The sequence below is a fragment of the Mustela putorius genome, unplaced genomic scaffold (assembly GCF_011764305.1).
Source record: "Mustela putorius furo isolate JIRA1106 unplaced genomic scaffold, ASM1176430v1.1 tig00000095_pilon_pilon_pilon, whole genome shotgun sequence".
Classification (NCBI taxonomy): domain Eukaryota; kingdom Metazoa; phylum Chordata; class Mammalia; order Carnivora; family Mustelidae; genus Mustela; species Mustela putorius.
Window position 1 is genome coordinate 35,694,123 of NW_025421280.1, and position 16,931 is coordinate 35,711,053.

General features: G+C 55.0%; 3 protein-coding genes across 13 annotated transcripts; all 3 read left to right on the plus strand.

Annotated features, from left to right (window-relative positions):
• Positions 1-3,713: 3,713 nt before the first annotated feature.
• RETN (resistin) lies at positions 3,714-5,406 on the plus strand. 2 transcript variants are annotated; one of them, XM_013045399.2, is made up of 4 exons: positions 3,714-3,875; positions 4,039-4,163; positions 4,549-4,626; positions 5,159-5,406. In XM_013045399.2, exons 2-4 carry the CDS (start codon positions 4,046-4,048, stop codon positions 5,293-5,295), a joined length of 333 nt encoding a protein of 110 aa, XP_012900853.1. In that variant the 5' UTR covers positions 3,714-3,875; positions 4,039-4,045; the 3' UTR covers positions 5,296-5,406. The 2 variants fall into 2 exon arrangements, with proteins under 2 accessions (XP_012900853.1, XP_004771762.1); XM_004771705.3 differs by having other exon boundaries at positions 3,726-3,875; positions 4,036-4,163.
• A 3,799-nt stretch (positions 5,407-9,205) lies between these two features.
• MCEMP1 (mast cell expressed membrane protein 1) lies at positions 9,206-12,362 on the plus strand. Of its 3 annotated transcripts, XM_045084885.1 has the most exons (8): positions 9,225-9,517; positions 9,674-9,837; positions 10,156-10,296; positions 10,805-10,933; positions 11,182-11,232; positions 11,326-11,472; positions 11,756-11,821; positions 11,927-12,362. In XM_045084885.1, coding segments are annotated over exons 2-8 (630 nt in total). In that variant the 5' UTR covers positions 9,225-9,517; positions 9,674-9,743; the 3' UTR covers positions 11,929-12,362. The 3 variants fall into 3 exon arrangements, with proteins under 3 accessions (XP_012900852.1, XP_044940820.1, XP_044940819.1); XM_045084884.1 differs by having other exon boundaries at positions 9,225-9,837; XM_013045398.2 differs by lacking the exon at positions 11,326-11,472 and having other exon boundaries at positions 9,206-9,837.
• Positions 12,363-13,013: 651 nt separating this feature from the next.
• Positions 13,014-15,258, plus strand: TRAPPC5 (trafficking protein particle complex subunit 5). 8 transcript variants are annotated; one of them, XM_004771702.3, is made up of 3 exons: positions 13,014-13,145; positions 14,286-14,391; positions 14,639-15,258. In XM_004771702.3, exon 3 carries the CDS (start codon positions 14,654-14,656, stop codon positions 15,218-15,220), a length of 567 nt encoding a protein of 188 aa, XP_004771759.1. In that variant the 5' UTR covers positions 13,014-13,145; positions 14,286-14,391; positions 14,639-14,653; the 3' UTR covers positions 15,221-15,258. The 8 variants fall into 8 exon arrangements, with proteins under 8 accessions (XP_004771759.1, XP_004771760.1, XP_004771758.1 ...); XM_045084862.1 differs by having other exon boundaries at positions 13,119-13,296; XM_004771696.3 differs by having other exon boundaries at positions 13,119-13,283.
• The last annotated feature ends 1,673 nt before the right edge of the window (positions 15,259-16,931 follow it).

Genomic DNA, 16,931 nt, shown 5'->3' on the forward strand with positions numbered 1-16,931 from the left:
TTTTCACAAGGACGGGTGGTACAGAGCGGAAAAAATCCTCTCTGTGGTTTCAGGACACAGATTTCCTTAAGATCGTTGGGAAATTCCTTTTTTCCCAACTGTCATTTAAGTAATAAGTATTGGGTGGTGATAATCACGTAACTCTGTGCATTTGTAAAAACTCCTAGACCTCGGTAAAAAGAGTGAAGTTTGCTTTATGTAAATGACACCTTATTTTTTTTAATGATTGTATTTATTTATTAGACAGAGATCACAAGTAGGCAGAGAGGCTGGCAGAGAGAGAGGAGGAAGCAGGCTCCCCGCTGAGCAGAGAGCCCGACACTGGGCTCGATCCCAGGACCCTGAGATCATGACCTGAGCCGAAGACAGAGGCTTAACCCACTGAACCACCCAGGTGCCCCTGAAAATATTTTTTTTTAAGTTTATTTCTTTTTAGTTATCTCTATACCCAGTGTGGGGCTCAAACTCATGACCCTGAAATTAAGTGTGGCATGCTCTTCCAAATGAGCCCTCCAGGCGCCCCCCAAAATATTTTCCTTTCTTTAAAGAGAATGAAAAGGCATGTGGCCCTTTCCTGCTACTTGAAAACCAAGGGTTTTCAAGCTAAGTCCCCAGGGCACCCTCGGGGTTCCACACACCCCCTGCTTTTCCCCTGACCTATAGACAGAGATGCCCACTTCTGAGCCTTTCAAAAGTTTTTATCTGAAAAATTCTGAGACTGAAAGTTTTCTAGGATCAGAGCTCTCAACCAAATGACTCTTGCTGTGTCCTGAACTACCTTGTATCCAAGCTGTGTCTCGGGGTCTTCAAGGAAGGGAGCCTGTGACATTTGTTTATGCCAACCAGGCTCTCTGCCTTTCTGCCCACTGGTTTTCTTTCAGTTCCTCAAAGCTGGTGCACACTGTCCTTCCCCAGGGCCTTGGGACATGCTGTTCTTCCCCCCCAGAATGCCCTCCTGACTGGGTCTCCTGCTTAACTCTTGCTTACCCTCCGCTCAGCTATCTCTTCCTCCATAAAACCTCCTTGGATTCTCCCCGTGGGGGCCACATTCTTCTGCCAGAAGTTCTCCCAGAACTCGATTCCTATCCTCCACGGCAGAGATGACTGATGGAGGGTGAGGTTAACTGAGCTCTCTCTCGGTGTCTCTCTTCCTCCGACAGGCAGGGCAAAGTGCGTGAGGGCTGGGGGGTGGGGGTCCCCTTGCTCCCCACGGCAGGCACGATGCACAGCATCACATCTGGCACATAGTAACTGCTCAATAAGTATTGTCTACACTTTGGCCCTGTGTACACGGTTGTGCTTACACAGGGATTTGACACACACATCACTTTTACTGAAATACAGCAGGTGTAAAGTGTGCAGATGTAAGTGTGCGCTCGAATTTTCACTAGCTTCCCATTTCCCCTCACTCCCCAGGAAACTTCCAGCATCATCTCCAACAAATAGATTAATTGGTCTTCCTTCTTTCCTTCCTTTCTTTTTTTTTCCTTTTTTTTTTCTTTTTCTTTTCTTTCTTTTTTTTTTTTTTTTTTGAGAGTGAGCGAATGTGTGCGGGGAGTGGGGAGAGGGGTGGTGCAGATGGAGAGGGAGAGAGAGAATCCCAAGCAGGCTCCACACCAGCACAGAGCCGGACACAGGACTCGATCTCAGGACCCTGAGATCATGACCTGAGCAAAAATCAAAAGTCGGACACTCACTCCACCGAGGCACCCAGGAGCCCTGTCCTAGTCCTTTCTAATAAATGAATTTGTGAAGTTAATGTTTTTTTCTGCATCTGGATTCTTTTGCTCACAGTTATGTTGGGGAGAATCATTCAGATTGTTACACGCAGCTGTCCCTTACCATCTCTCATTCACACTCTTGGCTGCTGACCAGGGATGGTCAATTTTTTTTTTTTTTTCTGTAAAGGGCCAGATGGTAGCTGGGGTCACCTCTGCAGGGCATCATCTCTGTCACTGACTTAGGAAAGCAGCCTCAGACCATCTATAAAAAAGTAGGCATGGCCATATTTCAAGCACACTTTATTTGTGGGCACTGGGATTTCAATTTCATGTCCTTTTCATATGTCACTGTTAATATTTTTTTCCCCAATGATTCAAAAATGTATGAACTTTTGGCAGCTCCTTGAAAAGTTAAGCACAGAATGGCCATATGATCCAGCAAGCCCGCTCCTGGATGTGTACCGGAGGGGACTGAAAGCAGGGGCTCAGAGATGCTCGGTACGTTCCGAGGTTTGCAGGGGTGTCCTTGACAAGAGGTGGAAACAACAGAGCAAGTTGTAAGTAACAGATGAATGGATAAACAAAATGTGGTGTGTCCCTACAATGGAATATTAGCCATGGAAAAGAATGAAGTTCTGACCCCTGCCACAACCTGGATGAATCTTGAAAACATTTGTGCTACGTGAAAAAAGGCAGACACCAAAGGGTAAGTACTGTGTGATTCTGACAAAGTCACAGAGACAGAAAGTAGATGATAGAAGCCAGGAGCAAGGGGGGATAGTGAGTTAGTGTTTCAGGGCAACAGAGTTTCAGTTTGGGAAGATGAGAAAGTTCTGGAGATGGATCGTGGGGTTGGTTGCACAATAGTGCGAGGGTACTTAATGCCAGTGGTCTGTACATTTAAAAAATGGTTAAAATGGGGCATCTGGGTGGCTTAGTCAGTTAAGTGTCTGCCTTCCACTCAGGTCATGATCTTGGGGTCTTGGAATCAAGCCCCCTATCAAGCTCTGCTCTCAGTACGGAGTCAGCTTCTCCCTCTGCCCTTCCTCACCCCTTGCAATCTGTCTCTCCCAAATAAATAAATAAACTCTTTGTAAGAAATGATTAAAATGACAAATTTAATGTGAAAGAGACACCTGGCTGGCTCAGTCGGTTAAGCGTCTGCCTTCGGCTCAGGCCATGGTCCCAGGGTCCTAGGATAGAGTCCCACATGGGGCTCCTTGCTCAGCAGAAAGTCTGCTTCTTCCTCTCCCTCTGCCTGCCACTCCCTGCTAGTGCTTGCTCTCTCTCTCTCTTTCTGACAAATAAATAAAATCTTTTTAAAAATTTAATGTGGGGGGCACCTGGGTGGCTCAGTGGGTTAAGCCGCTGCCTTCGGCTCAGGTCATGATCTCAGGGTCCTGGAATCGAGCCCCGCATCGGGCTCTCTGCTCAGCGGGGAGCCTGCTTCCCTTCCTCTCTCTCTGCCTGCCTCTCTGCTTCCTACTTGTGATCTCTGTCTGTCAAATAAATAAATAAAATCCTTTAAAAAATTTATTGTGAAATATATTTTGCCACAATTTAAAAAAATCCATTCGTACTAAAAACAAAACCCCCAAAACGAAAATGTAAAAACCATTCTTAGCTCGTGGGTTGTGCAGAAATAGACCGTGGGCCAGCTTTGTCCCATGCACTGCAAGTTTGTCACCGTCTGTTGCAGACTGTTCCATTGAAGGAAAAAGAAACATGATTTTATCCATTCTATTGTTGATGGGCATTTGGGTGTGAACACGGTATGCAGTTCTCACATGGGGTTTTGGTTATGCTTATGTGCAAACTCCTGTTTCTTTGCCCATCCCTGGGACAAGGGCTTCTGGAGTCATCCCCCAGGCACTACCTCCTGGACCAATCCCAGCCCGGATATGAGAAGGGTGAGCTCTTGAATGGGGAAACTGTGGCAGGGAAGGGGGGGGTGGAGCAGAGCTTCCTACCCCTGGGCCCCTAGAGTCTGCCCTGGGGGCTTCCTCTTGGCTCCGGATGTGGGATGGGAGGGCCAGGGGGGGCAAAACATCCAGCCAAGACAGGAAGCTCCGTGTCCAGAAGCCTTAAAGAGGGAGATGCAGCAGAGGCATGAAATCAGTGCCCGAGACTCAGCCTGCTGAGTCCATCCCGAGGGTAAGTGAACCCTGCTCCGGCTCAGCCCAGAAGCCCAACAAAGATGGGACTCCAGTCTCGTCCCCCACAGGGACCCAGGATTCCATATCCCACCCGCTCTGGAGGCTTGACCCTCCCCAGATGAGAAGGGACTGACCCAGCTGTGGGTTCCCTCTTTCAGCAGCTGCAGAATGAAGGCTCTTCCTCTCCTCCTGCTCCCTGTCCTGGGGCTGCTGGTGTGTGGCAATTCTCTGTGTCCCGTGGACAAAGCCATCAGTGAGAAGATCCAGGATGACGCCCCATCCTTAAGTGAGGACCCCTCACTCAACCTCAGCAGGGGACCCTCTAATTCCGGACACGGAGCAGCCGTGGAGCCAGCCCCGACCAGAACCAAACCTCCACCCCAAACCCAACCCAGCCCAGCCCAGCCCCAGCCCCAGCCCCCAATCGCAGCACCTTCCGCAGAAGCTGGGAATATCCTCCTTCCTATAAACACCCATTTCAAGACAGAACCTGGGAGGTGGTGGGCTCCCCACTTCATGGCTCTCTACAGGGCCTGGCCCACCTGGGCCTTCCTCAGAACAGTTCTCTTGACCCCTGCCTACCTCCAAACCACCAGGGCCAGGGCCGCAGGAGGATGGGGGAGGGGCAGCTTGGTCTCACCGCTGCCTTCCCTCCTCCCTCCCTCCCGCAGTTCTTGAGACAATGAGGAACTTTGGCCTGACCTGCCAGAGTGTCACCTCCAGGGGGGACCTGGCCACCTGTCCCGCAGGTGAGTTTCAAGTCCTTTTCCCAGCTCTCACTTCTGTTCCCCGCACGCAGGAACCCCTCCCCCTAACTCCAGCCTCTAGTTCTTTTTCTTTTTTAAAGATTTTATTTATTTGAGAGAGAAAGAGAGAGACAGAGAGAGAGCGTGCGCGAGCGCACAAGCAGGTGGATGGGGAGAGGGAGAAGTAGGCTCCCCGCTGAGCAAGGAGCCCCATATGGGACTCGATTCCAGGAGCCCGGGATCAGGACCTGAGCCCAAGGCAGCCACTTATCCGACTGAGCCACCCAGGCGTCCCAGGCTCTGTTTCTTGAGTCAACTTCCCCAGAGTCCTGGTCTGCCACGCTAGCCTCCCCGCCCCAGCACCGAGACTGCATTTCCTCAGGACACTGGAGTCCAGGGCCCCAGCCTCCCTGCGCTCCACACAACCCGGCTCCCATGCTCTGGTGTTGGAGACCCTCCCGCCTCCGCTCTCCCCCGACCCCCCCGGCCCACAGCCTCCAGCTCGGGTCCAAACTCCCTCCGCTCCCGCCCGCAGGCTTCGCAGTCACCGCCTGCACTTGCGGCTCCGCCTGCGGCTCGTGGGACGTGCGCGCCGAGACCACGTGCCACTGCCAGTGCGCGGGCATGGACTGGACCGGAGCTCGCTGCTGCCGCTTGCAGACCGCCGCCTGAGGTCCCCGGGGAGCGCGGGCGGGGATGGGGGCGTGGCCAGGCCTCGGGGGGGCGGAGTCAGGCCTCGGAGGGGCGGGGTGGAAATAAACCCTGAGCAGATGCTGGTGAGGGTCTGCGCGCCCTGCTGTCCGTTTGTTGGGGGCTGGGGGACTGAGCTGGCGTCTCCGAAATGAGCCGGGCACGCAGACGCTGGAGCAAGGCGGTGGCTGTGGGCGTCCGTGACTTTCTTCTGCCCATTTATCTCCTCCTACGTTGTGCCTCCCCCTACCGCATCTCGGAGAACAAGGCCTCTGCTTCCTCTAAGGATACTCACACCCAAGGATCATGGACTCCTTCAGGAGGGGAAGTGAGCGTTACCTCTGAGGCCACCTTGACGATCCCTCGGGTCTCTGGTCTTCCAGGAAGTCATTGGGTCAGTCTGTCCCAGCCTCTACAATGAGGCTTCATTCTGGGTCTGGGTCTGTATGGGACAGGGACCCCTGACCTCCCCCAAACCCCCTGCATACTTCAGGGCCAAAGCCCCCAGTAGCCCCAGGGTCATGGTGGACGCCTGAGTCATCTCTCAGCCCAGAGCCCTGAGCCATGCTCCCTCATTCCCCAACCTCGTGGAGAAACCTGCACATACTACATATACGCACTCAGTACACAACCCAGTCACTATGGTCACACAGGGACACAACATGCCCGCAGAACAATGCCCCTGAACCACATAAGCATGGCCATAGAAGGAGAAACATAGACACCTAAACGTGTAAACCCTGGACAGAGTCTTTTGCTTCTGACATCAAGTTCCCACCCCCACCCGGGAGGCTTTGGTCCTAGTCTGAATTCTGACCTGAAGGCAAGTCACCTGCAACCCTTACACAGCTTCCTGGGGGCAGAGATCTCTGGGAATCCTAACCCAAGGGTCTTAAAATCCAGCCCCTGAGAGATGCAGACAGACCTCAGAGCACTCAGGGTGCAGTCTTGAAAGGGACCCCAGGCTCAAATGCCCCAGCCCCCAGCAGCACACTCCAGGGACTGGAGCATGGGTGATGGGTTGGGATCCCGGTTTTTAAGATGTTTTAGACGCTCCTGGAGGGAGGCAGTGGCGTAGGGCGCCCGTGACTTTCTTCTGACCATCCCTCTCTTCCAGTGTTATGCCCCCACCTCTGCCACCCACCCACCCCCTGTGATGGCACAGCCCCCTGTCTGATTCAGGTAGCCATGAGCTGAGGTCACAAACTCTCTTCTTGTCCCAGGAGCCCACGTATACCCCAATCCAGAGATTCCCCTCCTGTATCCGCACCCCAACCCCACAGTGGCCACGGGGTTGAGGTAGGACAACTGAGTCAGAAGTGTGTTGAGTAGCAGAAACGGTCTAGACCCTTGCCTGTCCCACCCCCTCACTGATGTGGAGGGGGGTGCCTGCCCTCCTTTGTCCCCAGACGATTGGAATGCCTCTTTATCTCCAAGTTCCACTCAATTGTCCCCGTGTCTGGGCCCCAAGGAGGTCCTTTTCAGATGCTCATTTCCAGCATAACCACTCTCCCGTCCCAGGGTGCAGATCTGGATAGGCAAGTCCCCTTCTCAAGCCTCCATTTTCTCACTTGCCAACTGCCCAGCCCCCCCTGAGGTAGCCGAGATTCTTCTAGTCGCAAGTGCCTCAAACCCCATGTCAAGACGGCTTGAGCAAAAGTAAAGGGATGTCCTGGAGGCGCCTGGCTGGCTCAGTCGGTGGAGCGTGCGGCTCTTGATCTCGGGGTTGTGAGTTTGACACCCATGTAGGCTGTAGAGATTACTTAAAAATAAAATCTTTAAAAAAGAAAAAAAAAAAGAGGAAGTTTATGGATATGTAACTGAGAGGCCCAGAGTTAAAGATTTATTTATTTATTTTAGAGCGAGAGTGTGCTGGGGAAACGGGCAGAGGGGAGCAGAGGGAGAGGAAGAGTCTACTCTCAGTGCAGAGCCTGAAGCAGGGGTCGATCTCACAACCCTGATATCACGGACCTGAGCCAGAACGAAGAGTCTGATGCTGGTGGTCCCAGGCAAGCCCAGAGACAGATTCAGGCATGGGTGGATAGAACCCTCAAATGGTATCTCCAGGATCTGACTCCCTCTCAGCTCTGCTTTCCTCAATGTTGGCTTCTCTCTCAAGCGGGTTCTCCCCCAACACAGCTCCAGGCTTACATTTTCCCAGGCTGAGAGCCGCCTGGGGGGGTGGGGGGTGGGGAATGCCTTTTCTCTGGTTAATGCGGCAGAAGTCGCAGGCCTGAGTTTCATTGGCTGAATCTAGCTCCTGTGCCCACCCCTGTGCTAAATCTTTGACTCTGATTGGCTGGGCCTGGATGATGTGCCAACTCTAAGCCAATCACAGCTTTATGGTTAACTGGGCTGGAGACGCATATTCTGTTTTTTGTTTTTTTGTTTTTTAAGAAAATTGAGACTGTGACCCTATGACAGGGCTGGTCAGGAAACCTCACAGAGCCCTCTCGGGCCACTGTGATTGCTCGTGGGCCTCCAGGTGCACAACTGCTATTTTGTCCAAAGGGCTGAATGGAGCCTGGTCTTAGCTTCAAGCACCTACAGAAATGGGCAAGGCTGCGGCCCCACCCCCTGTGCCTGTCCATCACAGCAGAGCCGGCTGCCCATTGGTCCGTCTCCTCTGTGACTGTTAGTCAGAACAGGGTCTTACCTCTCAATCCTGACTTTCTAAAAATCAGAGGGAGGGGAGGGCAGAGAGAGACTGTTAAAGTCGTTCTCCTTGAGCTGGCAAAGTTGGCAGTAGTTTAGAAAACAGAGCATTATCCTCATCAAACCCTGGGGGACCATTCCAAAGTTACCTCAAATTTAATCACATATTTAAAAGCTAAAACATACCTACTTCTCCCACATGGACAGTCCTTTTAAGGGGGACCTGGGTGGCTCGGTCAGTTAGGTGTCGGCCCTCCGTTCAGGTCGTGATCCCAGCAGTGGCTCCCCACTGAGCAGGGAGCCTGCTTCTCCTTCTCCCTCTGCCATTTCTCCCCATTCCCCCCTTGCTTGTGCTCTATGTCTCTGTCCAATAAATGAATCTTTTTTTAAAGTCTTTTAAATGATCTTTTACTTATTTTTTCCAGAGGGAGAGAACCACGATAGTCTAGGCCAGTGCTCTCCAATATCGCATCCATCAAATGCTTGAAATGTCCTGTGAGTTTAAATCACGTTTGATTTTTGAGGATTTAGTACCCCCCAAAAATAATATAGCTCAATAATTTTTTTAGTATTGCCTACGTGCTGAAGTGATCATTTGGGGGGGGTATATTATGTTAAACAAGATACATTATTAAAATTAATTGAACCTGTCTCTTTTAGTCTTCTTAACGTGGCTGCCAGAAAATTTTAAATTAAAGATATGGTTTACATTACGTTTCCACCAGAAGGCACCGTTCTAAACTTAGAGAGAAAAATTCCCTACAAACTTGGTCTCATTTTTATCTCCAGTTTTCAAAGTCACAGACACAAAGAGAGCTTTAATACCTCTGGGGAGAGAGAGAGCAGACACAGGAAGGCATGAATATGAGCATTTCTCTGCGGGTAAACCCGAGTGGAAGCCCAACAATGGGCGAGCCACGTGACTACGTGAGCAGACGTGCAATGGTTTCTGGGAGTGTGTGTGAGTGTGGGGAAGTGAGCAGATGTATGGATGAGAGTGAATGCTTCCAAGTGTTCCTCTGTCTGGGGGCCCCAGGGAGAGGGGATACCATGCCCAGGGTTAGGTCAAGGGGTGCGTCTGGCCTCTGTCCCAGACATGGATGGAGCTCCAGTGGCTGGTCCCCTTGCCTCACATCCGTTCCTTTCCTCCACGGGGCCTTGAAGAAGTAGAACTTCTTGGGGTGAAGCTGAGGGGTGGGATTGGGGCAGGGGGCAGGAAGATGTGGGAGACCTAGGAATCCTGCCTCCAAGTCTAGATACCCCAAACCTAAAAGGCGGGACTCCTAGGGGCCCCAGATTCTCTCTTGAGAGGGGTAGAGGTGAAGGTCATACAGGTAGACACATACATAGTTTCCTGTAAAGTTTGTGACCATCCTTTAAAATTTTTTAAATTTATTTATATTGAGTCTAATTGGTGTATAATGATGTGTGTGATTGAGGTATACAGGTGTGGACTTGATATATTTGTTTATTACAACATGATGACCGTGTAGCATTGACTAACGTTTCTGTTGCTGGTTCCTGATCGTGATGGTTCCTGTCTCTGGATGTATGGGCTTCTCCTGCTTGGCGCTCCCTGGGACTTCTGGTCTCCTAAGACCCTCTTGATCTGGGATGGGGTCAGTGAGGATGTCCGAGGGCTGGAGGGTCCTGGATCGCTGAAAAGAGGAGGCTGACCTCTCCTCCCCCTACCCCCAACCCACAGATTTCCTCATCTGCCATGACACCTTCCGGTGGGTGGGGATGTGTGTGGGCAAACTGGCAGACTGGGAACCATGGAGTCTGAGGAAATCTACACGAAGAAGAAGGTCAAGATGCAGGCGGCAGCCTTCAAAGACAAGAAACAGAGGGCCCCAGCCGATAAGGAAGGTTAGGCACCTCGGGGTGGGGAGGGGAGAGGTCAAGTGGGAGAGATGGGGATGGGAGAAACAAGGGGCTAGATGTGGGGTCACAGCGCTCCTTCCCCACCCCAAAATGTATGTGTGCATGTGTACCCCCCAAACGCTCATGCACGCCCTCTCCACCTAACCAAGAAACAGATCATGTTTTCCCCATTCCTTATCTTTTATCCTCGGAAATTTGTTGTGCGCAGGGGTCTGGTGAGCCAAGATCTCTGAGCCCCCTTCCGACCCCCACCCCTGCCCCAGAGCTCCCGGCAGGTTTCCCCTCTCACTGACCCCCCCACAGGTGCAGATAACCCTGACTATGAGAATATCACCTTGACCTTCAGAAACCAGGACCAGCTGAAGGGCAGGCATTCACCATCCAAGGATCAGCACAAGCAGCCACCTGCCAACACACACCGCGCAGCCTTGGGAGGGGCCCATGGTAGGGCACCATGGGAACAAAGAGCAAACAGGTGGAGGTCGGGGTCAGAGGTGGGGGGCGTGGTGATATCAGGGTTTGTGTGTTAAAGGTCGGGGGCGGCGGCTTAGCTTCCCAGGTGGGGACGATGATGTTGGTGGTGTTGGTGTTGGTGAAGGTTTGGATGTTGGTGATGGATTTGGATTTGGTGATGGCGGAGGGGTGGGTCTGAACACAGGCCCGTGCTGATGAGACCCGGTGCTAGGGACAGTGCTGACAACGGTATAGGCACTGATGTTGATGGGTGTGTTTGACAGCTACTGCTGGCATCATGAGTGCTGGAAAAGGGGATGGTAAGGGAGCCATGATGATGGCAGCATTAGGACTGCTGGGGCTCTGGTCAGCGTGCATGTTGGTGGTCATGGTGGCTACGGTATTGGGAAGAGCAGGTGCAGGTGGTGGTAGAGTCAGTGCTGACGGGCTGGGTGGTGGTGTTGGGCCCTGGAGGTCACCTGTCCTGCCTCTACTCCAGTCTCCACCCTGTCTAGGCGGCCCTCAGACTCCGCCCAGATCCCTCATTGTCTGCACAGAGCCCTTATGAGCCTGCACGTCATTCTCATCCTGTCCTGTGTCATTCTCTTGGCAGTGGTCCTGGCAAAGAGTGAGTAGGGTTTTTGGTTTCAGGGTGTTTGTTGTTGTTTTTGTGGTTTTTGTTTTTGTTCTGTTTTGGTGGGGGGCTGCGGCAGTGTGGAGGGGGTCCGGTCCTCAGGAGGTGGGGAGGCCCAGTGTTTCCACCCTATCTCCCTTCTCCCTCGCTCCTCTGCCTTCCCCCCACCCTTGTTCCCAGGACTGCAGGACTGGGGGCGCCTCAAGGCTTCTCCTGCCTCCCCCGCCCCTCCCCCTGAACAGATTCTGAGATGTCCCGGGAGTTGCTGGTCTTGAAGAGGGAGCTCTGGAATGGTGAGGGTGGCACCCGGGGGGGGGGGTGCCCAGGGGTCCGGGTGGGGGTGGGGGGGGCGGCGGCGATAAGGACATGCCTGCTTCGGTCCTCAGTCTCCACCTCGGTGCACGAGTGTCAGAAGGAGCAGAATCAGGGCTGGAGCTCGGTCCGGCAGCTCGTCAGGGAGGCCAAGCAGGACATTATTGTGGTCAAGAGAGATGTCCAGGCCGAGGGTGATAAAGTGAAAACGCTATCAGCAGGTGCCCTTGCAGACCTTCACTGGGCAGAATTTGTCTCGTGCTGGGTGCTGGGGAACTGGGGGCGGGGGCAGCAGGGGTCCCACTCTCCCAGGGCACAGGGGTTTAAAGGCACGATGGATGTCACCCCCTAAGTCACTCAGCAGATATTTAAGTGCTGCTGGGAACACCAAGTACACAGGCCCCGCGGCACCCCAGACTGGGGGTCGGGCAGGGAGGAGACTCCCAATAAAGGGAGTCTTGTGGGGGACCCCACACCAGCTTTCTCCTGTCTTCCTGCCCCCAGACATGAAACAAATCAAGAATAAGTTAGAAGAAATCTCCAAGGCCCTGGAGAAGAGCCCAAGCTCATGTAAGTTGGGGCGGGGGAGGTGGGTGAGGATGGAGCCACAGACTGGGTCCCAGGTTCCCTCCTGGGGGAGTGATCTGCCTGACCTTGGGTCTCCATCCCACACAGAGACCTCAACAGATGGAGAGACCTCGAAGACCCGGCTGCACCTCCCAGTGAAGCCGGCCACATGTGTGTATCATGGTGTGTTGTGAGCGTAATGCATGGCACAGTGGGGGGCTGTGTCAGCAAGGACCCCCAAAAGAGTGTCACTGGGAATGCGGGTGTTGGTAACATGGGGAGCCCGGTGACCACGTGCGAGTGTCCTGTGGTATGTTGTATAAATGTGTCCTGGTGGAGCTGTGTGGGGGGCACCCTGTGCACCACTATGATTGTGGTGTCACCGTTGTGTGCTGTCATTGCTTGTGTTGGTGTGAACAGGCGTGTGCCAAGATGTGTGACTGATCATGTCATCGAGGGTGTTCAGAGCCTGTACACATGTATGCCCCTTTGTTTCTGCACTCACGGTTTGTGATTTGTGAGGATAAAGGCCAATGCAAAAGAATGTGGCTTTCGGATCTCATATTCCCAGCATCTGGGGCTTTGGGGGCCTGGTGGGGGAGGGTCTGGCAAATGTTGGGGGCTGGTGAAAGGCACACAGTGAGCATGCGGACGTGATCCCAGGAGCCCTGGGGCACGAGATTGTGCGGGAATGAATGCCCTGAGTGCGTCTGTCTGTGTCCATGAACATGTACCCAGGGGGTAACCTAGTCTCCCCGCGGGAGGCTGTGTGTCTGAGATGGACAGTATCTCCCTAAGTGTAGGTGGGCACACAGGTATTTCCGAGCCCTTAGGCAGGTATCCTCGGGTGGAACTGCGTTCCTGAGTGTATACGCCCACCGAGCGTGCAGCCCTGAGTGCAGACGTCCCTAAGTGCACCATGCCCCCGGCTCCTGGATGTATGTCCCTTAAGAGAACATGTACCCGAGTAAATGCACGGATTGCGTGTCCAAGGCGTAGTGCAGCCTCTAGGACAAATAGACATATGTGCCCTGAGACAGACACGTGGGTCCTCCCAAACGGGGACCATCCGTGCTCCTGTTTGTCTAAGAGTTGGCCAACCCAAGCCAGCCCCGCCCCTGACCTCCGGGCCAACACCAGTCCGCGGACGCCCAGGACTCCCAGGCGGACGCCCCGGACACGCGCGCCCCCTGGCGGCCGCTCTCTGGAATATCCGCCAGCGCGCGCGCCCCGCCCACGAGCCTGTCCCAGTCGCAGCGCCTGCGCACTCAAGGCCTTTTACGGCGTCGTAAAGCAACTCGGCCAAACCGACGGCCGCAGTTCGCTGGTGAGACCCCGCCCGCGACCCCTGCTTGCGCGGGGCCTCGCCCGCTCCGGGACCCCCAGTCTCCCGCGCGCTGGGGATCCTGGGCGACGTTCCCGGCGTCCGCGATCCCCGGTCCGTCCGCTTCGGCCCACGCAAAGGGTCCGTGAGGAGGGTGGGTCCCTGTGGGTCCCTCTCCGGCCCCTCTGCCCGGTCCACGCTGGCGCGGGGGTCTCGGGGCTCCGGCCTTCCCGCGGCTTAGCTTACCGGCTCCCATCCTGGCCCGGTGAGGGGGGCGGGTGCCAGCACTCCCCTCCCATCTCGCGCCCTGGGCCCTCCCGGTGTAGAGGGATGCGCACCTGGGGACGTCTTGGAGCCCTGGACTCGCCCCGCTCTGGTCTTCCCATTCCCCGCGCGGACCTCGTTGAGGACAATCCCAGCATCCCCAGACCCCTCCGGCCCCTTCCTGCGCAGTGGGAACCGGGTTCTCAGCTCCTCCCGACCCCACCCTGGGCAGCGGCGTCGCGCAAGAGTGGGCGAGGGCCGGGGGCCGGGAGAGGGTGTCTCAGCGCCCCTGGAATCCTCCCATCCGCTCCTCCTCCTGCACCCTCACCGCAGGTCAGCGTCGTGGAGGTCTCGGGGCCCCCACCGGGTTTTCTCCAGCAGCCCCTTCCGGGTCTCTTCCACCGACCCCTGGCTTGGAGCACTAGAATGGGAGGACCACAGCGCCCCCTCCTGGCTCCCCCGAAGCCCGGGTCTCCCTCCACCTTGTCTCCCACTGTCGCCCTGGCGTTCTGCAGGGCACGGAGGTGGAGGGGTTCCCAACGCCTTCTCTGCGGCCGCCTCCAGTCTTCCTTACAAACGAAGGCCCACCCGCATCTTCAAGGAGGCGTGCTTCGTGCATGCCAGACGACCTCTGTCAGAGCCCTTTCCTCCTGGCTTGTCCCGTGTCGTCCTCTGTCCGTCCCTGAAACCCCAAACCCTCTCGGCTGTGGGTCTTGACACACCCTACCCCCTCTCTGCTTTCTTTGGCCTTCCTCAGGGGAGAGGCGGGCAAGTTCTCTTCATCTGCAGGTGGTCAGCCCTGTGGCTGCTGGAGGCTTGTGGGGGACAGTGCCCGAGACTTCTGCCGGCTCCCCCATCCTTGTCCTCTCCTTGCCCTAGGTCTGACGCCCCCTGCCCCGTGCACTAGGTCTCTAGTTGCTCCCACAGGTGGCAGAGGGGGACACGAAGGTGCTTTTCATGTAGGAGCATCCCCTGGAACTCGAAGGTGGGGATGGTTTCCGGTCACCCCTGTGGTCTCCCTCTTGTGTCCTCCGCCACCAAACCCTTTCTTCACCAAAGGTGTAAACCTGCTACTTTCCCCCATTTTCCGTCCCTGGGGGAGGCGTGCTTTATGTGCAGGCGGGTGCCCCTTTTCTTCCCCTCTTCTTTTCCTACACGCGACGTCGGCACTGGAGCACACACAAAGGGTGCTCCCTCCCTCCCCCGACCCGTGTTTCTTTGTGTCCCAGCAGGGCGGTGGTGGCAGCATGGAGGCACGCTTCACACGAGGGAAGTCGGCGCTGCTAGAGCGAGCCCTGGTGCGGCCCCGCACCGAGGTGAGCCTGAGCGCCTTCGCGCTGCTCTTCTCCGAGCTGGTGCAGCACTGCCAGAGCCGGGTCTTCTCCGTGGCCGAGCTGCAGGCGCGCCTGGCTGCCCTGGGCCGCCAGGTGGGCGCCCGCGTTCTGGATGCGCTGGTGGCTCGCGAGAAGGGTGCCCGGCGGGAGACCAAGGTGCTGGGCGCTCTGCTGTTCGTCAAGGGTGCGGTGTGGAAGGCGCTGTTCGGCAAGGAGGCGGACAAGCTGGAGCAGGCAAACGATGATGCCCGCACCTTCTACATCATCGAGCGGGAGCCGCTCATCAACACCTACATCTCCGTGCCCAAGGAGAACAGCACGCTCAACTGTGCCAGCTTCACGGCGGGCATCGTGGAGGCGGTGCTCACGCACAGCGGCTTTCCCGCCAAGGTCACGGCACACTGGCACAAGGGCACCACGCTCATGATCAAGTTCGAGGAGGCCGTCATAGCCCGAGACCGGGCCCTGGAGGGCCGCTGACCCCCAGGAGATAAAGAATGCAGAGCCTCCTTCCCAAATGTGTCTCGTGTCTTGTGTGGGGGCCTCACACATCCACCCGGCACCTTGACGCCGGTGCCTGCCTCCGGCTGGGGACGGAGGCCAAGACCCGCACATTTAGAATACAGTGGAGGGTGGAGGTGGGCCAGGTCCCACCCAGCCGGGCCTGGGGGAGGCCCGGGGTTAGCGTAGCCGTGAGTCTGCAGGAGTCCCGCCGTGGCTGGAGATGGGAGAATGCTGCTACTGTCTGCCCAGCTACTCTGTGGTGTAGACGGCATTAGGTCAAGGACGGGGTACGGCTGTGTGCCTAGGAAGCACGCAGAGGGAGTAGGCAGAGAGGTGGCTGGCGCCAGCTTTACACTCTTGCTCAAAGTGTGGTCCGGGGCAGGCAGCAGCGGGATCTCCTGGGGGCCGGTCAGCACGCAGACCCTCAGCCGGCCACTGCGAGTCTCTGTCTTAGCAAGTTCCCCGGGGGTATCTGTGTACCTTATTTTGAGAAGCAGTGCCCTAGCGCACAGAGTGTGGTGCATTGGGGGTGCCCGGACCCCACCCCTGGAGTTTCAAGATTCTACACTGCTGGGCCGGTTGAGGGTTTGCATTTCTTTTTCTTTCTTAAAAGATTTTATTTATTTATTTGTCAGAGAGAGAGAGAGCGCACACACACAAGCAGGCAGAGGCCAAGAGAGAAGCAGGCTCCCTGCGGAGCAAGGAGCCCAATGGGGGACTTGATCCCAGGACCCTGGGATCATGGCCTGAGCCAAAGGCAGCGGCTTAACCAACTGAGCCACCCAAGCGTCCTAGGATTTGCATTTTTAACAAGTCCCCAAGAACTGCTGATGGTCCAGGGGCCACACTTGGAGGACTCTAGAGACCTGGGGAAGTGGGTGGGCTCACTTCGGAATCCTCTCGGTGCCTACAATAGTTTGAAGTTAATATTGATGATCTATGAACACATTCATGTTCCTGTTCATTTTTTTTTTTTTAAAGATTTTTACTTATTTGAGAGAGAGAGGAGCAGACTCCCCACTGAGCAGAAAGCCCGATGTAGGGCTCGGTCTCAGGACCCAGAGATCATGACCTGAGCTGTCACTTAACCAACCAAGTCACCCAGGTGCCCTTATTTTATTTTTATTTTAAAGATTTTGTTTATTTGACAGAGAGTGGGAGAGTGCGTAAGCAGAGGGCGTGGGGGTGGTAGACGGAGAGGGAGAGGCAGGCTTCTCGCTGAGCAGGGAGCCTGATGTGGGACTCGATACTGGGGTCTTGGGATAATGACCTGAGCAGAAAACCCAGGCTTAAATGACTGAGCCACCCAGGTGTCCCTTTATTTTATTTTTAAAGATTTTATTTTTAAGTAATCACCCAACAGGAGGCTCAAACTGCACAACTCTGGTCAAGATCAAGAGTCGGCATGCTCTACCGACCCAGCCAGCCAGGTGTTCTCGTGTGTTTCTTTTTCAAGCTTTTTTAAAAAAAGATTTTATGTGGGGCGCCTGGGTGGCTCAGTGGGTTAAAGCCTCTGCCTTCAGCTCAGGTCATGATCTCAGGGTCCTGGGATGGAGCCCCGCAGGGGACTCTGCTCAGCGGGGGACCTGCTTCCTCTCTCTCTGCCTACTTGTCGTCTCTGTCTATCTAATAAATAAATAAATAAAATCTTTAAAAAAAAAAAGATTTTATTCATTTGTCACAGAAA